Raw genomic sequence first — 24781 nt, forward strand, 5'->3', positions numbered from 1 at the left:
GAGGATGATGTACAGACTAATATTCATTAACTCAAAGATATATGTTTAACTGTATTACTGTAATCGTGCTGTTGGCTGTGGATTTGGTCAATTATCCTACAGTGGCGTAAAGGATTTGTTTATTGTTAATTATTTAGATGAACTAAGTGAGTTAAATGGTTTTGTTTGGTTACTTTTACCTCGCTAATTTAGACGTTTAAGCTTTTATTGTCCTTAGTCTGACTCGGAAACAATAATGAGGAAGGGAAAAAAAACAGTGGGCCCCCGTGGACACTGCTGGCGAGATTAGTCAAGCAGATCTTCAATGAGAAAGAGAGGGAGAGAGGGAGAGAGGGGGGGGGAGATAAAGGAAGGGGGGGCACCTTTTGTGCAAATATATCAACCAAGACTGAGACCAGCATCAGATTTCTGTACGAGGGTGTGAGTGGTAGAGAGAGGAAGGGAGAGAGCGAGAGAGAGAGAGAGGCAGGCACTTTTCAGAGAGAGAGAGAGTCATCGGAGCTTTGAGAGAAGAAAGGAGAGCTGCTGCCGCTGCTTCGATCACGTTTACACGCTTCTTCTCCACCTTCACCGAAGAGTTTCTCTTGCAAAGTCCAAGAAGCAGAGCCATGGACGGGATAACGCTCGGACGCGCGTCGCTCTTGTGCACCTTGCTGCTGGGGGCACTGCACGGTAAGTTCCCCCTCACACTTTCACCTACACTTCTTGATTCTTTTTTTCTCCCCGTTCCCATTATACTCGTTCTTAAAGTAAAGTTTAAGACGTGTGTGTGTTATCTCGTTGCTACGGGCTACACATTTACTTTCATGTGTCGCAGACTCTCACACGGTGCTGGAGGTCTCACTTACACGGCGTATCAGCGAGTTATTCTACTTTTTAAATGACCGGTTGCGCCATAGTTATTACCTTGTATTGGTCTTTTTTGATGGCCGGTGTTTGACAACCTGTTACCGGCCGCCTAAATCTAGAATATTCCGCTAGCAGGTGGGAGAAGGCATTTTCCACAGCACTATTTTCATTTAACGGTAACCAAAGCGAGTTTTATCGTGTTTTAAGTTATCGAGTTGTTGTTTTGTTGTGTTCTTTTTGTGGGGTGCTTTAATTTAATCGTGGTTCTATGTGGTTCTTTGCGGCGGTGCGGGAGAAAGCTCAGCACCGCACTTTGAGTTCACTTCTGCCGGTACGGTGACGGGACTGCGCCGCTCCGCTACTTACCTCAGGAACCCAAACCAAGTCAGCTTGCGTAAGACTGTACAACACTTCCGCGATGAACTCACAATAAAACACACATATACATCGTGTCCAAGTGTAAATAAAGCAGATTGACAAAGAAGCCTAGAGCAAAAAAAAAAAAGACTTGTATGTAATTCCCTATAATGGTCATTCCTCTCTATACATACCCTGCATCAACCCAATTAATGTAAAGCTTTTATTTTGAAGATGTAACCGTTTTCCGGTCTCGTTCACGCTGCGGTTGCGTGTCTCCCGCTTTGATCTCTGATCGGCAGGGATGTAGCGTCTTATGTTGGGCTGTGAGCCTCACACATACACACACACTCACACACTCCGCACCCCTGCGTCCCCTTAAAGAGACTTACAATTTGATATTAAATGTACATTACATTTACTGTCCAAAAACGCCATTTTCCTACAGGGGGTTAGTAGTGTTGTCTGTCCACTGTGGTCTTCTACTTATTGACCTTAATTGGACAAATGTACATTTATGTCCCGTGATTCCCATATAACACACAGTGATGTTGGATGTGTCTTTCCTTTCTCTGATAATTCTTAAAAGTTTGAGCTTACTGTTATTATTGTACTTATCCTGTCCCCTTTTTGTAGATAGCCCTTGTTTTTGACAGTCGTAGTTATTATAGGCTTACTTGTTGGATGTTCTGCATGGGAGCTGTGCTTACATTTGTGTTATAAGGCTGCTTTGGGAATATTTTTCTGCTTCACTGGCTGCTTTGAGACCACTTGCCTCTAAAATGTCACATTTTGTGTAAATGCTTTATGAGCATTTGGTGCAAACAGTTTCAATCTCCTTGCCAGTGCAGTCAGCCTGTAATGCTTTGGTAAAGGCTGTGGTGCGCTGGAGGGCGGGGCAGGGGTGCTGGGTGCAGGGTGGCTCCCTTCTCTCTGGCTTCTCCCATTTTTTTCTCCCTCTTGCTCACTGCATCACTTTATCTCTCCCATCACATCATCAGAGATTTTTTTCCTTTCATTTGGTAAGCATACCTCACTCCACCACAAGCGCAGCCCCTGGGAGTTCACCTGGTGTACCTTTACCGCCGATCATTCCATCCCCTCCTCTTCACTCTTTCTTCTTCACTTCCTCTTCATGCCCTAGATCTGATCTTAGGAATCCTTCCCTTAACTCCTACTTCTTTCCAAACAGCACGTGGTCAGGGAGACAGTTGTTGCTCCTGCTTGTCTGTCTGCCCTTTGTGGAGCCTTGGAACAGGTGCCTCCTAAAAAGTGCCCTGTAATTGGTGGATGCAGGCTAGTTCAACTATACAGCTGTGGTGCATTGATTTGAAGGCTGGTCTCCAGGTGCTCAGCTGGCTCCCTCCCCTCATGCTGCACTTTGATGAGCTCTGCTAAAGTCTGAGGAAATGAAAGATGCCCTTTTCACTTTGGCACCGCACGCTTTCATTTCTTTGAAGAAAAACTTTGCCAAATCCCCTGTTTTTGATTGCGCCTCCTCTCTCTCTAGCATGGTGTAGTTGAATATTAGCAGCTCTCCTTGGGTCATAGTGGGATTCTGGGACCTACATTCTCACTTAACCAACTCTCGCTGGTTGGGCACTTGCAGCTCTGACCTACGTCACAGTGCGCCAAATAGACCCTCAGGATACATAACACCCAGATGTGTGTGAATGAGGGGCCGCGTGGTTGTGTATATTTGCCTGTCAGTGTCCTACATATTTGTGTGTGTGTGTGTTTTATGTATGTGCATAAGTGTGTGCTTGAGACATGGATATGTGGTGCATTGCAGTGCTCAGCATACCATGGTCCAGGGTTATGCTGACACTTTGACTACGGCTCAGCTAGACTGGTTTGTAAACGGATCCTCTTCCTCGCTCTTTACATGCCGTCGTCTTCTCTGTGGCTTCATAGGCATCAACAGGGGGGGCGACATGATGGAATACAACTTAATTTGAGGTACTTATAGTGCTTTGTAGCACTCAGTCTATGACAAACCAATGTTTTTGCAGGGTTTAGTACTGTAATAAGGAGAGCCTGTGCTTTCCCCTGAGCACGGAGGATCAATGTGGGGATGAGAGGAGCAAAGAGTGACACCAAAGCAGAGAGGGGAAAACATCCAAGCAAACCTCTGCGACTTCAAAGTAGCGAGGACGAGGTGGAAAAAATTGTTGTGACAAGCATCAGCTGAGTTAAGGTGTTGGCCTCTAACTCACGGTGTCAGCCTCTTTGTCTATCTGGGCCTTAAATCCCACAGTCGTTTCCTCACTTTTAATTTCTGTACCCCCTGCAGGCGCAGCATCAAAAGTGCACCCCCGCTGCCACGTGTAATTATTATGGTATTAAGCTAGAAAAAAAAGCTCTTAGCAGATAAAAGCCAGTGCGATGCCTTCCACAGTTGTCACGGGGCTTTTTGGTTTGAGTGTTGGGGCTTTTGTGTCACATCCACTTGCACACTTTGATTGTGCGATTGCAGGATCTCTCAGCAGTATCGGTGCAAAGTCTTACCAACGCTATTCACCGTAGACACTCACATAATACTGAAGAGGAAAGAACACACACGTCGAGACCCTAATCACATGGTTACGGTGTTGCACAACAAGAGGAAACCTTAGCTCCCGTAGCCACTAGTGACAGATTGATAGGGGCTGCTTAGGGAGAGCGAGTCCATGTTTGCCCCCCCCTGTCATTTAAGGGGGGGGGGGGGGGGGCCTTCCTTGGAATGGGCTGGCTGTAATTACTGAGGTGATTCATGCATGTGTGTGTGTGTGACAGTGACAGGGTAAAACACAGAGGTGGAATGAGTGGTATTCACACGGACACGTCGGAGCTCGCTCCATAGTGTTTTTTGAGTGTGCAAGTCACAGCTCGTAATCCGCACACAAACACGCACAATGCAACCTCCATTTACCATCATGAGGCGGCGTTGCACGCATTCTTGAGGTTTGACGGGGTTCTGCTCAGCTGAACACACACACGACTCCAGTGAAACAGTTGTCAGTTAATGAAGAAAGGCCACGTTAAACTTGACTCACGCTTGTAAAACTTCCCTCAGAGCTGCCAGTGTGTCCTATGCTTACTATGTGCAATGAATTACACATGGACCTCACCTGTGAGGGTTTGATGTATGTGTGTGTCTGTGTGAACGCGCACGAGCGGCGAGCAGGTTTAATGCCGGGCTTGAAGTTTGATGATGTGGTTCACAGGCGAATCCCCGAAATTTATTCCGCTGCCTTTTCATCCTCACACCCTGCAAAATCTTCAAAAGCGGCTGCAGCTAATACTGTCATCACACACACACACACACACACACACACACTTGCACAGACATGCAGGCTTAAACCCACACACACACACACACACACACACATACAACACACGGATAAACAAAAGGTGTATTCCTCTAGATTAGCTTTGTCTGTTCTGATCTCCGTCTCTTATCCTGTCTGTCTCTCCTCTGTCCCTCCCCTCCTCTCATCTACCCAGCTTGTCTCTTTCCTTCCTTTATGATGACACTTCAGAGCATCCCGTTTGATGTCCAGTTGTGTGTGTACGTATGTGTGTGTGTGCATGTGTGCGTGCTTGATGTGATTTACCGTGTTGTCTTTTCTCCGTGTTGTCCCCTGTGCCTTTGTGCCTGGTTCACAGTTAATGACCCTGCATACTATCAGGAAGAGTGCCCAGTGTGAGATCCAGGCAGGGTCTCCGCTGCTTTTACGTCCACCCCTGGAGCATCTCCGTCCTCTGCAGATTTACGACCGCTATTGATGATTTTAGAAGAATGTCCATCCTGCCCCCCGCCCCCGCTTGCCCTTCTCACCGTTTCTCACTTTGTCAGCACGGCGTCTTGTCTATTTATGTGGCCTCGATTCCGTGAAATAAATGTGTCCATGCAAGTTGTAAGTTGTACTCATGTGAATGTGTAAGAACTGATTTAACAACGTCGGGGAATAGGGAGCTGTCTACAAGTTGTTTAATCTGGTCGCAGGCTGTTGCTTTGAAGCTGCGCCGTCTTGTCATTAGCAAGTAGCAAGGAGGGAAAAGGAAGATAGCAGGAGAGGAAGGGACGCAGAGAGAGGGAGATAAAGGGATAGACGAGGGATGAGTGCGACAGACTATTGTTGTGTTGCCACCGTGCCTTTGTGTTTGTCGTCTCATCTCGGGGGGGGGGGGCATGATGATGATGATGATGGTAGAAAGAGAGGGGGTAATGCAGCCTTGAAAGGATGCTGTGTTCTGATGTGTCTTTGTCCCTGCACCTATGTAGGAGTTTGTGAGGGGGGGGGGGGGGGCAGGAGTGCGAGGCTGGAAGAAAATTGAAAACTCAAGGAGCTCTTTTGGGAGACAAGGTTAAGTGCTGCCAATCCATTTAGCTGGAGAGTGCTGCAGCGAGACGTGGCTCTGTTTCTCAATCTGCGTGTTGCTGTAGGAATACTCCATGCACGGGGTCGGCCTCGGCCCTTTGAGCCACCGCGCCTTTCAGAAATCTGTGTCATAGGAGAACAACAGGGACGTGTTCCTGAAAATGTCCACTTTCACAAAACTCCTCTCATGTTCCAGTCCAGCTGTTTGGATCAATCAAGTAGCATGAGAGAGAGCGAGCGAGGGATTAAGGCAGCGATGAGCAGCAGCAGAGAACAAGTCAGGCGGCGGAGTGCGTCAGGATCGAGTAATACCAGTCTGGAACGGGGAATGTCGCAGAAACGCCTGGATCTGTGGCCAAGGGGGATCATTTTTCTGGCAGAGGAGCAGAAATCCTAACCCTCCACCCCTGCACCCCTCCGATCCTAAACCCTCCATCTGACTGCTGGCTGGCACGGCGTCCCCAGGGAGCCCCGCAAGCTGTCGCTTTCTAGACGTCAACAGTTGCCTCAGCAGCAGTTGTTGAACGCACTCCCTCCAAAAAGCCATGCCTGCACCCCCCTGCACACACACACACACACACACACACACACACACACACACACACACACACACACCACCACCTCAACTCACACACTTGGGTTCCATTACCACCTCGTGTCTTTCCACACCGCCAGTTTGGCCTGGTGTGGGGGGGGGGGAAGGAGCCGGTGAAATGACGTCGCACTTTGTGCTCAGGATTCTTTCTTTTTTTGCAGAAAAATGACGTGGTGGAGTCTGAAGGGATTCTTTTCCTCTCTTATCTCTTCTGCTTAGTGATAACCAGCAGATGAGGGTGACTTGAAGTTCACATAGCAAGAGAGTGTACCATGTTTGTACGCCTGCACATGTGTGTGTGTGTGTGTGTGCGTGTGCGTATTTACTCAAACCGCTGCCACAAAGGACGATCGAAACCTTACCGATGACTCCCCTCTCTCTTTCAAACCACTTTTCATGTCCAATCTCTCCTTTTCCATCCGTCAGACAACATTCCTGCCCCCTGTCACCCTCTCACCCTGCATTTTAATCTAGTTAATGGTTAAGCAGCGGTGGTTAACCTCTCTCAGCGAGGCTGGTCACTGTTTGACAAAGATCTGATTACTTTAACTTGGCAGGGGAGACATGAGAGACGGTAAGAGGAAGGCGCGGAGAGTGTGTGTGAACATTAATTCTCCACGCTGGGAGGAGGCGGTGGAGGAGGGGAGCGATGGTCGCGGCAGTGTTTGTGCGTGAGATTTGTGTTACACTTGCACTTGGTTCCATGTGTGACTTTAGGCGTGACTTCACGTGTGTTTGTGTGTGAGAACAGGGGGTTCCCCCCGCGTCACCTGAGAGCTCGGACAGAGTAGCGTCACCGAACGAATCCAGTGTCTGATTTCAAGCCTTTTCTACTCCAGCGACTGCCCTCAGGGTCTTACCTGCCTTTGTTTTACCACGGTGTCACTTTACCATCACACACCTGTGAAAGGAACGGCCGCATCGTTGATGTTCCCTTTCCTCCCGCTCAGCTCTGCATGTGTGAACTTGACTTTTTAGGCGAGAGGTAGCGGGGTAAAGCTACCACGCAAAGACTATTAATGTTCTCCTCAAGTCACATCCTGTTCTTTACCTCAGTACCTCAGTTTCCTCCCTGAGTTACATTTCTCACGGTAATCTCCTCGTTCTGTCTAAGGTGCCCTAGTTTTAGCTCAACTGTGCCACCCATCACATCTTTTTTTCCCCCTCATACATCGCTCCATTCTCACCCTCCGCCTCGTCCCGCTCTCATCTGTGTCTCACCCCTGGCAGACGCAGACAGAAGATACGCACATACCTCGCGACCATGTGCTGTCTTATCATCACAATAGCCTGAACAGAAGGAGCCAGTAGAGGGGAGGGGGGGGTCTCGTCTCAGATCTCCGTCCATAGGGAGACCTTCCTTTTTTTTCCCTTTTCTTTGATTGACACTTCAGCCCCTCTGCAATTCCCACTCAGCATCAGTATTGATATTTGTAAAGTTACCGTAGATTGGCTAGTGGAAATCATTGAGTGATACATTTAGACGCGCGTATTTAGACGTGTTTACTTCAACAACATGTAGCCGAATCCCTTCGCTTTGTTCATTATTTTTGTTCGTATTCCGGTAATGGCCAGAGAGGGAGAGCGAGCGAGAGCGGGAATCAGGTTTCATAGCTTCTTTTGATTCAATACAGCAGGAAAATAATACAAGCTTGCTCCCACTGCATATGAATATTTAATCTCAAATCAATAGCATCCAATTGGGTTATGACTCCATCAGGCTAAATGATGCCCATCTACATGACTGTGAGATCCACAGAACAACAAAACGTAATGGACGGTTACTGTTCGCATAATGTTTGACTTACAGAGTGCCTAACTGATTTAGTCTCTTGTTATTACACGATAAAGTAATTATAGCCCCGCTGCGTTGCCACAACAGCATCTTGCATCAGGCCCCGTTGTAGCAGCAGGTCTAAATTTAGTTAATGATTATTCACGCTGAAGAGTAATTGTACAGAAAACGTAGAAAAACGTGGTGCAGAATGTGAATTTGGGGGTGATTTGGTGGAGAGGCAGTGTAGGTTGTGCTGAAACAGCTTGGAGGACCTCCTTTGATCCCACTCCTCATTCACATCACACACACACACACATTTTGGGGGTTGTTGCTCTTGAGCATGATGAAAGATGGGCCGACTCTCCGCGTCAATTAGCAGCGAGGGAGTGTGTGTGCTCGTGTGTGTGTGTGCGCGTTGGTCTGCGTATTGCAAACAGCGAGCGAGGGTGGGGTTGCTTAATGGCCGGGGCAGAGGGGACACATGTCCAATAATAAGGCCTGACAAAGGACGACAGGGAGAGGGAGGGATGGAGGGATGGAGGGTCATTATATCTCTTTGCTAATGATGAGGCAGCGTGGCTCAATTGTATGGTGATCTGCTCTGTACTTCCTGCACATATAGACTGTGGTCTGTGTGTGTGTGTGTGTGTGTGTGTGTGTGTGTGTGTGTGTGTGTGTGTGTGTGTGTGTGTGTGTGTGTGTGAGGGTGTGTGTCAGACAGACGGCAAGCGAGAGAAATGGCAATGCACCCTAGGCAGTATACTGTTTATGATTATACGTCAGAAATTGTGTGTGTGTGTGTGTGTGTGTGTGTGTGAGGTAGTATGAGAGACAAGTGTGTTTTATTCTGCACTGCTCAAGGACTTTATATTGTGTGTGTATTTTTCAGTGGGGTCTTTTTGTGTCTGTACCTGAACAAGGGTACATTGTTAAGACATTCCTGTAGGCTGGTTGGAATGCAGGTATTAATGCTGAGCTGATTGCACACACAGGGGAGAGAGAGAGGGAGGGGAGGGAGGGGGGGTAAGGACAGGAGGAGGTGTAGAGTGAAGGGATTGAAGGAAGGAGAGAGGGAAGGAGGGAGGGAGGGACTCTGAGGCGCTGTGAAAGGGAGACCCTCACAAACGGCACAGAGACTCCATGTTTAACTCTTTAACTTGTGTGTGTGTGGAATGTATATCAACAATCTTCTGCGTGTGTGGGTGACAGAGGTGCGAGTTGCTGGTCGTGTGTGTGGGACACGGCTATGCTGTGTGTGTGGGCGTTCGTCCCTTGAGAGCATGGGAGCATTACTACAACCTGACCTGAACTGGAATCCGGACTTAGCGGATGTTATAAATAGGTGTGTGTGTGTGTGTGTGTGTGTGTGTGTGTGTGTGTGTGTGTGTGTGTGTGTGTATCCCGGGTCCAGTCCCACATCAATGGTAGTACCAGCTGGTGATGGGGCAGCAGTGAGCCCACCAGGACGTTGGAGGAGGGGGCCTCTCCTTTCTTTTATTTACTCCCTGTTACCTTTCCTCTCTCTCTCTCTCTCTCTCTCTCTCTCTCTCTCTCTCTCTCTCTCTCTCTCTCTCTCTCTCCCTTTTTGCTTTGTTTCCTCTTTGTTTCATATCTTTGTATCAATGCAGCCAAAAGAGGAAAGACACACACAAATTTCCCATCTTTCCACATTAACGTCTCCTCCCATGTCTCTCCTATTTGTCTCCTATTTGTCTGTTTTTTCTCATTTTTCTTTCTCTCTAACAAAAAGTGGCGGTTGTCCTTCTGTCCCCCCCTCCCCCCTGCATTGTGTCATATTGTGCTGCCATGGTCACGGCTCCTGGCTGCCTGAGCACCCAGCTGGTGGTGTATGATCCAGGCTGCCAGAGTCAGAGTCTGTGCCGCTTGGCAAAGAACCGAGAAAGGTAAAAGCTTGAGCCAAAAAAGCTCCCCTCTACCGTCTACAGTAGCCCCTCACACACTCACACACACACCAACTCTGACTCGCAGCCCCCCCATCTCTCACCCCATCTGCTTGAATATCCTGTGTGTGTGCGTGTCCATTTGGCGCTGGTATAGAGGCAGTTGGTGTAACGGTTCAGGAGAGCTCCTCAGCAGCGTCCACCGTCCACATGACGCGGCAAACAAAGTCAAAACTCTGTATGCTAGTTTAACCCCCATTGAGCTAATGCTAACTTCAATGGCAAACCAGTGAAAGAGGCTACATGCTAGGGACAGTGTGGCAACTTTCATCCCGTGGACGAGACAGCTGTTCCCTCCTCCCTCGTTACCGCCATCCGTCAGGTGGAGAGCTCACGTCCCAGCTCACGTGTTTGCTCTCCGCCTCTGACTCAATTTCTCTCTCTTTCTATTATTCTTTCTTTGTTTCTTCTTGCTTGCTCTATGCTTCCAGTAAAAGGCAAAAATGAAGGCAGAGACAGCTGCGTCGTCATGCTCTTGAGATCAGATTGCACAAGTCCACCCCCAACAATCAGTGCTTCCTTCTCTCTGCCCTCATTTCTGTCCTCTCTTTCTTTCTCACACATCTCGTTCTTTGTCTTAAGTATTCCCTTCAATCTTTTCTTGCATTCCTTTTGCTTCAGGTACACACACACACATTCCTCTGCCTTCTTCCTTCCTTCCTTTCTCCTCTCCTGACTTTTTATTCTCTATCAAACATCTGTCCTGATCTCATTTTGCCACCCTCTCTTTTGCTTTGTCTCTCTCTTGTGTTTCTCTTCCTCTCTTCTGTCTCTGTTCCCTCTCCGCTGCTGCGTTCAGGTTCCTGCAGTGGATTATCAGTCAGTTAACTCGCAGAGGGCAGCCAAAGACTCCAGTACAAACACGAGACAATGTCCAAATGATTGACTGGCTGGCTGCGGACCGTGGAAACAAAACCTTCATATCAGCCCAAGCCAGCCTCAGTCCACCGCTCTGCCTGTCCACCGCATTAGCCGGTAACGCTGAGTGTGGCGGCGGTGTGGATAAAGCTCCGTTTTAGCTTTCGTTTGTTTGCGGCAGCCGGCTTTGCTGTGGTATCGTCCAAAATGCTGCATTATCTCATAAACACAGGAGCTTCTATGAGAACGACAGAAAGGGTTCTCAAATAATGACATTGCTCTGGCCCGACGCGTGCTTGGCGCAGGCACGGACATGCACGCCATAGTGAGCGTGTGGAAAGCGTGATGTAATTGCAGTGGAAATGTCCGGCCTTTGTCATCACGCACCACTCAAAGTCAGAAACAGTATGGGCAGTGTGGTGTCATCGATGATTGGTTGAAGCAAAGAGGCGAAATGGGTGCTCGTCTGTGGAAATGTACCTGAATGCATCACAGCAAATAATATAAGTACAATCAGTATAGCTGGTTGTATTGTCACGTGTTTGTATATCTATTGCATTCTGGGATGAAAATATCCTGAATGAAATGAGTTTCTGGAGCTTTATGTCAGCAGAAGGTGAGGAGCATCTTGGCACTGATGCTCTTAATGTATATAATGCTCCTTTAATCTGGGAACACATTGTCCCTGAGTCTTATGGGCCTTTAGATCCCATCTGCCTGAGCTTTTGCACTGCTGAAACCTAAAGCTTGAGTGTTACCTCCAAGTGTTACCTTGGAGTGTCTCCTCCATGTGTCTCCTCCATGTGTCTCCTCCATGTGTCTCCCTGCCTCCCCTGCCACCTGGGCTCACAGCTCATTATGGAGGTGTGTATCATATGGTTGGCTTCTCTGCCCCCCAGCTACCTTTCTCCGTCTCTGGAAAGTCTCGCAGTCACATAGATTTCTTGGAAGCGTCCGATGACTGACAGCTTCCACTTCTTCCGCCTATCAGCATCGTCCACCCCCCCCTCACACACACACATTCCTCAGCTCACAGCTCTTTAGGTGCACCTCACCTCTTTCCATACCTGACAGATTCCTCCCTCCCCCTTTCCTCTCTGGGTCTTTCTCCCTCTTCTATCCCTTCCTGCCACAAACCTGTATGGACAAGCGCATTGCCTGCCTCTGCAAAGCCCCCTCCATACCCTCCACACCATAAATGTCAAAACCCACCCTAGGGCCCCCCAACCCAACCACAGAATGTGTGTAATGCTGTGACGCATTACAAAAGCACACTGTTCTCCAATGTCATTTGGTGACATACACACTCAAAGGATCATCTCCGAGGGGAAAAGAAACTTTCAAACTGATGACTCACAGCCGAACAATGAGGGTAATTTGAGAAATGTAAACCCAATATCTCACTCACGTTCTTAATCATCTGTTCCTGCAGTGAGGTAGATGTCCTTTATAGACAGGCCTGTGATTTTGAGAACATTGAGTTATAAATAATAAATGAAGGATGCTGACGGGAGGTCCTGCTTCACAGCGCTGCCGCCTTTGAGTTCATGTAATTGAAACAAGTTCAAAAGTGTCATGTCTGCTTTTATCTCCGTCTGGTTTGTCTCTCTTTTTCCTCCCCCGCTCTTATAATGGAAATTGTGGGCTGACAGTGACAGATAGAGTCACGTGGTCACAGATGTCCAGAAATATATTATTTTCTTTTTCCATTTCTGTACGCGCTTGATGGGAATAACGCTGGAATGCGGTTTTTCTCTCTCTACTGTCCACCCAGCTACCCTCTCTCTCACCCCACCCTCCTCTCACCACCTTCCTCCCTCTCCCCTCCTCAGTCTCCTGTCCCCCCACCAGCACCATCACTTTCATAAGCTCAAACTTGTCTAGGTTATTGCCAGATGCATGGAGGAGGAGGAGGAGGAGGAGGAGGAGATGGTGCCAGGATGGTAGTGGTGCTGATAGTTGAGCTTCAACACCCTGCAGTCTTCCAGAACCCCCCACCCTCCCTCCCTCCCCGGCCCTCTCAACACACTCACATTTACATTCACAAACACAGTTAATCTGCTCGGTTCCGCAGCACACACTGTTTTATTTCAATCATTATCCCGGCGCACTACTCCCACTTTAGACCATCTGCACCTGTAAACGCCACTGAGCATGATTCATCACTTTGGATGGAAACTTTCCAGAGGGTGTTTTTGTTTGGGGGAGAGGGGGGGAGGGTGGGGGGAGGGAGGGATGGTGCTCGCTGAAGATGTGTTACGAAACTGGGGGTGTAGACATGACCGTCACCCTTCACTCGTTTCTCAAGGCTGGTGTTTACAACCGCATCAATCTGATGTTTATGTGACAATCACAACGCCGATAGCTCCTGTAGAAGCACAGCCCTGCACGAAATCCTCTCCATGTTGCGCAGGAATCAATTTTTTGGAGAGTAGATCAGGTGGTATATGGTTTGACCTGATTCTCTGCGGTGCTTCTTCCTCTCCTCTGCCCTCTCCTTTTTTACCTTTCTCTCCATACTGTCTGCCTCTGAGGTATGCCATGATTAAAGTGATAGCCGGGCACTTTGACACACTCCTTTCTCAAGCTCCTTTGATCCTGGTATGCTGGCGATTAGCATTGCATCCCCATGCCAGTTTTGCCACATTCACTTTGTGAGCTTTTTTTTCTCCTTCCCTCTCTGTCTGTGTCTGTCGCCTCTGTAATCTCCTGCTTGTCAGTCTCTCATCTTCTTCTAATCATGTGTTCCCCATCGTGTTCTGTTTGCGTAAAGCCATTCTTTTCTCGCTCGGGCACTTTTTTTTATGTGTGGCCGCATAATGGAGCCATGGAGGCGGGGGCCTTATCAATGATGTATGAAGAAAAGGGGCAGGAAGGAAGTCTTTGTCTTGTGTTTGTGTTAGTTTGTCACCATCTAAAGTAATACATCTTTCTGTTCTTTGAGTACCAATCACTGGCCAGCTGTGAGATTCAGTGTTGGGGATTGGCTGCTATAGTCAAGCTGGGTTCATGTTGGCCACAGTAGTTTCCAATGGTGACCCATCTTCATTCATGAAGAAGGAATCATTGGTCATAGAAACTTGGTGAACAACTTCTCCCTAGATAAACCTTGTATCAGCTGTACTATATGTCAGGATACAGATTTAACAATCCATTGTAACCAACACGAGGCCCATTAGAGAGTCAACTACAAACCCTTTGCACTTTAACATTCAGAGGATAGATTTTGGGCGAGGTACCACTTTGCTTAACAAGAACCTCAACCCAAATGAGGTTTGTTTTAATTAGTGTCCTCGACTTCCTTATTAACCTTGTTAACCAGGCAGGCACGGTCAACCAGTAATGCACAGAAGAAGCCACAGTGTGGGAAACACTGACCTTACACTGTTAAGTTAGTTTATTTTCAACTGGGGTAAGAATGTGTGTTGTTATGAAAACAAGCGTAGTTTCACAGGCCTCTTATGCTACTGTGTGACCTTGCATTCGTGGAAGAAGAAGAGTCAGTATTTTTGTCCTTTTCCTGAAAAGCAGGACATGGGCTCTATGTGAGTGCAGGAAGCTGGCAGTGAGGGGGTCCAATCTGTTTTTGTCTCTATAGATAGAGAGAGAGAGAGAGAGAGAGAGAGAGAGAGAGAGGTTCAAAGGTTGGTTCAAAGGTTTCAGAGGAAAGCAGAATCTGTCTGAGACATTTTTCAATCATATTACCATGCCTGACCTTTTCCCCCTCCCCCCTCTTCCTTCCACCCCCCTCATCTTCATATATTTCTTCATCCGTGACGGCTTCCCACTGTTTAGTTTATTTTTCGGAACAGTGATCCCCCTCGTCGCTCTCAGCTGAGCCCCCTTACCCTCACCTGCCTCCCCCCTCCCTCTCCCTCTCCATCCAGACTCCTTCTTTCACCCCTCCTTTGCCTGTCGTCCATCCCCCGGAGGCGCGGGTCTGTGCAGGTTCAGACGTGCGTTGTTTTGTCTCTCTCAGGTTTCGTGCATTCCAGATGTTATCACCGGGCTCCTGTTAGCTTCTCTGATAGCCATCTCGACAGGGCAGTCCATCACTGAGACAAAGAGGCACGCTGCCCTCTGTGTCAGGCCCGATGCCCACAGATGGCGGCGCTGTGCCAGGCGTGGCCTACACACAGTCACAGTGTGTCATCTTGTTTGACACTGTGCCGGTTATCTTAACAAGGAGCTTTGTCCTCCTCACAATTTTGCTGTCTGCTTTTGAATTGCAAAGGCAGAATGTTTTGGGGTGAATCTGTCAGTATGAGGGTCGGTGCCAAACGGTTAAATCATCTAATTTACGGCTTGATTTCTTTGCTATTTATGCTTTTGTCTCCCATTTCTTTTCTAATTGCATCAAGAGCCAAGCTATGAATAAAAATTTAGTTAAGTAATGAATGAGAGAAAATGATTTTGTAGCAGATTTGAATATTGTGAAGATTGGACTAATGGACCTCCTCAAAGCCTCTTGTGGGCATTGATGTGTAAATGGATGAGAGAGAGAGAAAAAGACTGAAACATCCTTAATTCATGGGCTCACAAAAATTAGACGTTGGAACTGAATGTATTCATGGGTCACGTTTCATTCTGTTCCATTTAGTCTCTCTCGTTTTCAAGCTTTCTTTTCACAGCGCCCAATGTTTCTGAGCGAGCACATCTGTGTTCCACGTCTGCGTATTTGCGTGTATGCGGGTCTATCCGCCTCTAATCCAGCCTTGGGCAGCCTCCGTCCTCCTGCAGGCTCAATGTCAGCACTCTCACTTTGATGTCAAGCCACAATTTATTCTTCTGTCTCCGCGGACTCCCCTGCTGTCCACATAATGTCAGGCAATCAATAATAATGGGACCTACCTACCTACCCTGCTTGCCTACCGCTTTAGTTATCCACCCCCCGGACTGAACCATTCCAATCTCTGACCTGCCCCTGCCCCAATGGAACCGCTCCTGTGCAACCGCCCTACCCACTTTTACCAGTAATGTCTATCCAGCTACGGCAATAATCGCTACGGCTGTTGCTGTGGTAACATCCAGCCGGTCCTGAACGACCACTCTTCTTGTTTAGGAAAAACATGTTCCCTACAGAAAGGGATCAAGAGAGGGAGAGAGATAAAGAGAGGGAGGAGGGGGAGAGAATTAAAGGAGAGGATGGATGAGCTGTTTGTTCATGAATATGTTTAGTGGACCCCCGTGCCCCCTTGGCTCCCCTGTACGCCCCTCTGTAGTTCACTGAAGGCAAGAGAGAAAAGGGGGAAGACAGGTGTGCCATTATGTTGCAGATTAGCAAGGAATGCTGGGAGGTTAGCGCAGAGGAGGGGAGGCGGCCAACTCAGATGCGTGCAACGCTTATTTTCAAATGCGTATGCAGCGTATTACGTGATCTCCATGCCAACTCTGTCCATATGCTGAATGATATGTGAAATATGCTGGGTGTGCGCCTGTGTGTATGTATGTGTGTGGGTGTGTGTGTGCGTGTGTGCATACCGCAGCCTTCTTCCATCTCCTCGCCCTACCCATGTATGGGCGAGTGTAGCCCCTCGCTATCTCCTCAACTCCAGCTTATCTGCCGTCCTGTCTTACAGTGTCAGTGCAGAAAATAGAAACTAGTTTGCAGGAATGCGCTCACTGGCTTTTTCTTGCGTGCACCTTACACCAGGGACAACCAGAGTCAGAGGCTTTTAACCGCTCATCATCTGGGTGTTTGATCTTTCCTGTAATGAGATCTGCGTGAGTACACTGGGTTTGGTATGTGCGTGTGTTTGTGTGAGACAGAGGAAAATACTGGAGGACGTCCTCTGCATACAAATGATAGTGCAGCTACTGTATCTACACCCGGAAATGCATTGTGGGTATATTTCCCTGTGAGTTTAGTTTCTCCTCCACATCCCATTGTTAGGAGGTGATTCCCAGTTCTCAGTTCCCAGTTTCCTCAGCCAGCCAGCCAGCCAGCCAGCCAGCCAGCCAGCCAGCCAGCCAGCCAGTCAGTCAGTCAGTCAGGCAGCCATGTGGTCCGTCTCCACTCTAATTAAACTCAATGTGGTTCCCAACTCCAACCAGAAAGACACAACCTCAATGCCAGACTCTATGTCAGCTCCTGCCAAGACCTGTACGTGTGTGTGTGGGTGGGTGTGTCACAGAGAGAGAAGCTTGGAGAGAGATAGAGGAAAGGTTCATAGCCATATTTATCACTTATGTTCCTCTGTCAAGAAAGTGAGGAGAAGATTCTGCCAGTGCAACGGAGAGGCAGGGGTGGAAGCAGAACGAGAGGAGGAGGTGAAGGCGAGGACGGATTGAAACGGATCCACAGCAGGGAGGGATACACAGTATTTTCCCAAATAGATACATGAAGGGAGGACGAGAGCGAGGTTAGGAAGGTTTGCAGGGGAGGAGGAAGAAAGGGAGAAATGTAGGAGAAGAGTAATTAAGATGGAATTATTCTATCTCCAAGGGATCAGAGGGATTAATAGACGATTCAAGAATGGGAGTCTGATTCCTCTATGTGAATGTGTGATTGTGTGTGTATATATGTGTGTGTGTGTGTGTGTGTGTGTGTGTGCACTCCAGAAGGTGCGTGTGTCTGTGCCAGTTAGCTTGTGACCATGCCTGCCAGCCAACTAGTGACTGTGTGTATTGATGTGTGACTTTGTACCCCCCCACCCCACCTCCACACACAGACACACACACACACACACACACACACACACACACACACACACACACACACACCCTACTTACTGCAGTTCATCCAAGCATTATAAGTTAATCCGCCATAATAGGCAAAAAAGACAGAAAGTGCAGGAGTGTGGGAGGTAGGTAGAAGAGAAGAAGGGGGAGGGGGGGCATCATAAGGTAGTGAGTGTGTGTGTTTCTCTGTGCGTGTGTGTGTGTGAGGTATGCCAGCCAAAAGGCTGTGGATTTAGAGCTAGACAGGCCGTTCTAAATCTCCAGGCTTATATGCTGTTTGGGGCGGCGACGTGTTGATAGGCGCGGCAGGCAGACAGCTCGTGTCACACAGATGAAATCATGGCTTTGGCGTCACGCTATCGCCACCGTAAATCTACGCAAATACAAGAAGGAAAGCGACTGATTTAAGAGCGAGTGCGAGGGAGACGAGGCTCCTCAAGGGGGGTACGGGGAGGCGAGGGAGATAAGCGGGACACGTGTCAGTTTTCGTTGACATATGGAGGTCAGCGGGCGACAATGAAGCAGTGTTGGTGAAAGAGGGAAAAGGTGCGGCAGCAGTCGAGGGGGAGAAGTCACGTACGCGGAGCAAACAGTGAGTGAGTTCACCTTTTAGCGAGGATTTCCCGTATCGCCATACCTCCCAGCGACTGTTGCCACTGTCAACACCGGCGCTGTAAGCCTGTTTGTCCAAGAGGGAGGAGGGGCGGGGGAGGAGGGTTAGAGGGCAGGTGCAGGGGGTAATTTTGTGACGGCGGGGGAGCAGAGGTGGGCTTCACCCCGCCCGTCTGCAGGCGCTGACCCGTGCCCAGACTCTCCCTGCCTTTGCTTTACCTCCTTAGCTCCGTTTTTCTTCCTTCCTCTCTGCTGCTGCGACCTTGCTTGAATTCAGCCGAGATTTACAAGCTCCACTTATGTCTCTCAAACACACACACACACACACACACACACACACACACACACACACACACACACAGGCACAGGCAGAGGCAGAGACACACTTGTTCAGGCTTTTGTTGCCACACTTTCGTGCCCTCTATTCTCCGCTGCTCTATCTCTGTGCCGGTGCGTGTACCCCCCCTTCCTCTCTATCCCTCTATCTGCCTCACACACACAGGCTTTACCGGCCTGCTGAGCACGGTGGCCTGGATTTGGAAAAAAAACAACCCAGGAACGGCTGGATAAGAGAGGAAGGGAAAAGAGAAATGAATCAATGCATACACCAGTGGCCTGTTATCTCATTACAGTGGTACCGGCTTGTCACGCCCGACTGCCCGGCCCCCTAAGGATCACCCTTGCCCCCTCATAAGACCCCCTTTATTCAGCCAGCGCTCTCGTATTTCAGCTCGGGCACAAAGAAGGGCGATTCTCCGCGGTTTCTGAGCTGTCGGCACCAGATTTGTGTGTTCAAACTCAGCACGCATAGACACACGTGAGCAGGGATCCAGGCAGATGCACAGAAAGCTTTTTAGTTGGTATTTATAAAATGATGCATAATGGAGGCTAATAAGGAGAAAGGATAGATTTTTTTTTTCTCCACCATTTTCTCCCCATTCTTTTCTCTTCTCAAGTCCCATGTGGCTATTAAAAGGGGGCTTGAAGAGAGAACTGCTGTCAGTGGAAAAAGTGGAGATGGAGTTCCTCTCTCTCTCCCTCTCTCTCTCTCTCTCGCTCGCTCTTCATGCCAAAATGAAGCCTCATTAGAAGTGAAGGGAGTGCTGCTTTTTAGACGAGATAGGCAGAGTGCTACTCAGCACTCCTGGGGAGATGAAGGAGAGAGGAGAAAGAGAGAGAGAGAGAGGGAGGAAGAGAGACAGACGTGGGAGAGGTAGAAAGTTGGGAGATTGCAGATGTGGAGTTTGCCCGCGAGGAGCAAAAGAACAGCCTCATCATTTCAGTGTATGCAAATGAGGAAGAGCCAAAGTAGAGTTCTCGCCAAATATTATCGTCACAGGACCGAGCTAACATCTGGACCTTACTAACCCGTAGGCCTTTCTGTTTACTGTTGCTGTATTTACTCCCAGCATGGGGAGTGGGTGTGTGTGTGTGTGTGTAACCCGTCCACCCAGCGGCAGGCCCTTTATTAGACCAACATAACACCTGGGTGCTACAATTAAGGACGAGATGATGCTTAGAGAATGGTGACAGAAGGGGGCGGTGTGTTTGAGGAATTGAGTTGTTGGGCTGTTGAGATGTGGAGGGCAAGCAGGTGTGTTTGTCCGTGTGAGTCTGTGTGTGTGTGTGTGTGTGTGTGTGTGTGTGTGTGTGTGTGTGTGTGTGTGTGTGTGTGTGTGTGACGGCAGCATTGTACTGTAATCAGGCTACTGTAAATAGAACCTGACAAAGCCATCGCTTGGCTCATTGGCACTAAAATACACTCAGCAGGACGGTGTGTTTCACGTCAATAATGTTTGTCTGTGTGTATATACTGTGTATATGTGCGTGTGTGAGTTGCCTACTTTCTCCTTTCCTTACTTACTACTTATCATATGTCCAATTTTATTCCCCTCCCCGGAACAAACCAGGTTCTTCTAAATCTTAATCAAACATGCGGTAAGTTTCCTCAAAGATACACTCCACACACACACACACACACACACACACACACACACACACACACACACAAACACTGGAGAGAAATGCACACACTCCAGCCAGTGTTATTGCAGTAAACTGGCGTAAGTGCTACCTAATGCTGACTATTTATCTGCACAGTGGGAAATGACTTGCAGAATGAGTTGATTCAAGGAAAGAGGGAGAGAAAGAGCAAGAGAGTGAGAGATGGCAGCACTTTGTTCAAACCCTTTTAGGGAGATTAGCTCCAGTCTTTATATCTCTCCTCTTATTTAGTCAGCCAATCTCCTCATCCGTCTCTCTCTCTCTCTCTCTCTCTCTCTCCCCCCCTCTCTCTCCCTCTCCCTCTCTCTCTCTCTCTTCTCTGTCTGTCCAGAGGTATGGACAAGTTATTATTTTGAAAGCACGGTACAAATGTTAATGCAGCAACAAAACTCACGTCATCGTTGAATCGCTAATCTTTTGCTCATTTCCTGTTCCTGTGGATTTCGGTCACTACGTTTCTGTTGGCGTCCAATATTGTGTTCAGAGTAAAACGTCATACGTTGGCCAGCAGTGGACACGTCTCACACTCGTTTTGTCTTGAGGGCCAAAGATTTCATCTCAATTCCCTTATGGTTGTTAATTTTCCTCTGCGAAAGACCCAAACCGCTTCAAGTGATAAAGGAGTTAAAATGTGTTAAGAATATCAAGAAGATAACTAGGCTTATGTACAATGATTATGAAACTAGAAATGTTGATGATTGCATGTACTCAAATAACGTAATAACACCTGCATCCTGTGTGAGGATGTAGGGAAAGAATAACCGAGAAGTAGAGCTTACACAAGAAGGAATAACTGAGAAGTGTAGCTTACGAAAGAAGGTATAACCGTGAAATAAAGCTTAAAGAGAGAGAGAGAGAGATTTCTCGTAACTGCCCTGAGATCGGGAAATTAGACCTCAGCTCACAATTTATACTAGAAACAGGTTAGAACAAGATTAGTTAATTGTAATGTGTATGTGTGTGTGTTTGGAATGTAGTGATCGGTAACAATAATCTGAATCAGATCAGAACAGGTAGTTAATTTAGTAGTGGAATGTCTTCTTACAGTTTTAATAATAGTCTATGTTCTCTTAATAGTTAATGATTAGCATAGGGATATATGTGACGTGTGATTGGCTACAATGCTGTAAACTTTGCCTCTGCTAATAAAAACCTGATAAAATCAAATTACAAAATTGTCTACATACATACACACTTCTGCGACCAGTAAAGGCGCAAGGAAAGGCTGAAAGGACACGAGTGAGAGGTAGGTTCTAACCTGTTAACTCTAGCCAAAGGCAAACTTAAACAGACCCTTGGGGCTCCCTCAGACATGAGCCACTAAAACATAACCTAGCAATCTACCAAGTTCACCGATTCATTTAGAGGAGAGCTGCCGTGAATGAACGCGACCAGCTACGGTCACCGGCCCACAAGGGTTATTCGGCCGGGGGTCAGCTGGGGGAAGGAGGGTAGACGTTCAGAGGAGGAGGGCAGTTAGCAGCTAGGCGAGTCTCCTCGCCACCAGCTTAATTAATCGCCAGTAAGATTCCTCTGAGGTAAGACCTTGTGGATACGGATTCAGACCCTTTAAACGGAGAGCTGGACTAGTACCCCCCTGTTACTAGGGGAGACTTGTGGATCGAACAATAGCAACTCCACGGACATAACCGCAGTGATAGTAACCCAGCAACTGCATAAGTTTTACCTTTGATTAAGAAGAACCAAAATAGGGCGAGAAGAGAATTTTGTCCCTTTAAGGCCCCCTTCCTTTGTTCCCCTCTCTCTCCCCACCTCTGAACATTCACTGTAGTAGGTGCGGACCACCAAGGCTTACCAAAAACCCTGAGGGCACCGCCGATGAAGAACATAAAGTCATAAATATTGAAGTTGCACAACCTACTCAGCTCAGCATTTTATGCAATTTGAAATAAAGTCGTTGAAGACTGTCAGGCGTCCAATTTACAGCGTCCCTGCGAGAAAACATCACCGAATGAAATAGACTTGATGAAATATCAACACACTGCAATAGGTAGAGCCCAGTACATCAGTCAAAACACCAGGAGGTCTTTGTTTTAATGTCTAATGGAGATGTAATCCATTACACCATAGCTTATGTCCCCTCACTTTTGATTGGTGCCGTTTTCCTCCTGCCCAGTCAACCATAGGAAAACGTCAAATATGTGTAGATAAGGGCAGCGATCACAACGCTGCAGTCAGCTCCGTCTCTGGACGGTTATGAGTCCCTCTGTCTGTGCAGCCATCATGCAAATATTTCCCTTTTGTCCTCTCCACCTCCTTCATTACTGAATGCACTTCATCAGGACAGGCCATTATGGCTGCTGGTGACATTAGCGGCAGCACATATACAAGCAGATTGCCTCTGCCAAACAGTGCATATCATTTTGGCCCATTAAAGCAAGTCATTTAGCCAGGTAAATAGAGAGAGGCAGGGGGGGAATGGAAATGACGCACAAGGGACTATTGCTCTCTCTCTCTCTCTCTCTCTCTCTCTCTCTCTCTCTCTCTCTCTCTCTCTCTCTCTCCTTCTCTCCTTCTCTCCTTCTCTCCTTCTCTCCTTTTCTCCTTTTTGCTTTGTTTCCTGTTTGCTTCACATCTTCATATCTATGCAGCCAATAGAGTAAAGACAGACACCCCTTTTAACTGTCCATGTACGAGGACTTTCGTCTTGCCCATCAGGCCGTCTTCTCATCATCTTCCCGATCAGACTGCATGTTAAAAATCCCTCCCTCTTCTTTCCTGCTTTACTGTGTGCTCGTCCTTCTTCAGCGCTCAGGGCTTCATATCAAGGGCGGAGGGAACATAGTGTATGATCGGGAGAGAGCGGGGGTACAAAAGGACAGGGTTTGTTAATTGGATTGCCCGAGGCAACAGAGAGAGAGAGAGGTAGAGAGGGATGGAAGGGAGAGGGAGGAGAGAAAAGGAGGCCTAGATTTGGGGGCTTTCGAAACATTAAATATTAACGCCTCTTCTCATCTCTGGCCCGATGGTAACACCCACTGATTGGGTTCTTTTGCAATTTGAAAGGCTTTCTCTCTCTCTCTCTCTCTCTCTCTCTCTCTCTCTCTCTCTCTCCTCTCTCCTCTCTCCTCTCTCCTCTCTATGAACAAATTGAGTTCCCCCTGTAAGTGAAAGGTGCACTGGAGGAGACGGGGTGCAGTAATTTGCAGACTCCATCCGTTTTGTGCCCCTTTGATTTTAAACTTTAATAGAATTCTATGTGATATTTGATCCAGTCTTTGGTGTCACTCACGCGGCGTGGCCTTAGACGGAAATCTCCAATATGAGCTCTAATCGGAGCAAGACACCGGCTTTTGGCGTACTAGGTCACATTCAATGGGTTGCTTATTATGGCACTGGATCCTGTCTGCTGAAAGATATTAGCTTTATAAATGGCGTCGATATTCTGCATGAGAGATGAGCTCAATTTGAGTCAGCTCACTGTAATGTGGAAGGCCACTCAGAAGCGTTGGTTTATGGAAGAGATGATATATCAAGGCTGATTTTGCAGCGGCACTTACACAGCACTAAAACGGCTCGTGTATTCAGAGCTCTGTTCATAATCTCTCAACCCGCCATTTGTCTTTGTTGTATTTTTCTCAAACCATTGCTCAGAGTAGAGAAGAGTAGAGTAGATTGGAGTAGAGGAGAGGAGAGTATATTGGATTGGAGTATAGTAGAGTAGAGTATGGTACAGTGGAGTAGATTAGAATAAACTAGAGTAGAGTAAGGTACAGTAGAGTAGAGAGGAGAAGGGTAGAATAAAGAAGTGTAGAGTAGAGCAAAAGACTGCGATGTCACCTGAGGAATTCTGATTCTGCTCGTTCTCTCTCTGCCTCCATCTCTCCTTGTCCCTGTGTTCTAACACTACAGTAACTCACTGGCTCTTTTTCCATGAGGACAAACGCTCCCGAACCTACACACAAACACACGCACACACTCTAAATTCTCTTGTTTGAACGGGGTTGACTTCTCACCCCGTTGCCAAGACAACATGGCTTGCGAGGGGGAATCTCCTGGTAGACAAAAGAGTGTGTAAGGGGGCCACTTCACACTGTTTGTCTTGAGCTTCTAAACTACCGGGAGATGGCACACACACACACACACACACACACACACACACACACACACACACACACACGTATACATACACACACAAAACACACTCACCAGTAAAGCTGTGATTTATCTATTAAGGCTGCACACACTGCGATGCCTATCTCTCACACACACACATCCAGTTTGGCAGGCTGATGGTGTTTGCCGAGTCATTGCACTTTGTGATGACTTTGAGTTTTGCATTTGATTGCATTGAGTATCTGTGCAGATGTGACATTGTCAGTGCAGCCAGAGGGTTTATGGCTGATGTGTACGCAGGATAATGGCCAGTAGATCTCTGTTTGATTCATCTGTATTACGTCAACATCAAACCCAGGGAACATCACAGCCTCTCCAAACCCCCGCCCACCCCCTTCCTACTCTGTCCTCCGTCTGTCCTATTTATCCTCATTTGAGATGAAGTTCAACTTAAGAATCCAAATTACGTCCGCAGTGCTCCAAGCGCAAATCATGTCAGATTCAATCATAGTTCAATTGCGGCAACAGACATGAAATAAATTACATAAAGCGAGTAAAAGGATCGATGTTAGTTACAAAAATACATTCTGAAAGAAGAGACAAACTAATGCAAGCACTTTAGAGGGCTTAGAACAGACAAATCAAC

At 47.7% G+C, this 24781-nt stretch overlaps 1 protein-coding gene across 4 annotated transcripts in view; it reads left to right on the plus strand.

The window, feature by feature from the left end:
* The first annotated feature begins 380 nt into the window (after positions 1-380).
* bcam (basal cell adhesion molecule (Lutheran blood group)) overlaps positions 381-24781 on the plus strand; it is a 44926-nt gene continuing 20525 nt past the window's right edge. For 2 of the 4 annotated variants that reach the window (XM_076152643.1, XM_076152642.1), the window contains exon 1: positions 381-672. In XM_076152643.1, coding sequence (XP_076008758.1) covers positions 609-672 — 64 coding nt within the window. In that variant the 5' untranslated portion in view covers positions 381-608. Of the gene's footprint in view, positions 673-18015; positions 18035-24781 lie in introns of those variants that run through there. The other 2 variants (XM_076152640.1, XM_076152641.1) reach the window with 2 other exon arrangements.

This window comes from Genypterus blacodes, unplaced genomic scaffold (assembly GCF_046128005.1).
Source record: "Genypterus blacodes isolate CSIRO-AG114 ecotype Tasmania unplaced genomic scaffold, CSIRO-AGI_Gbla_v1 ptg000057l_1, whole genome shotgun sequence".
NCBI lineage: Eukaryota > Metazoa > Chordata > Actinopteri > Ophidiiformes > Ophidiidae > Genypterus > Genypterus blacodes.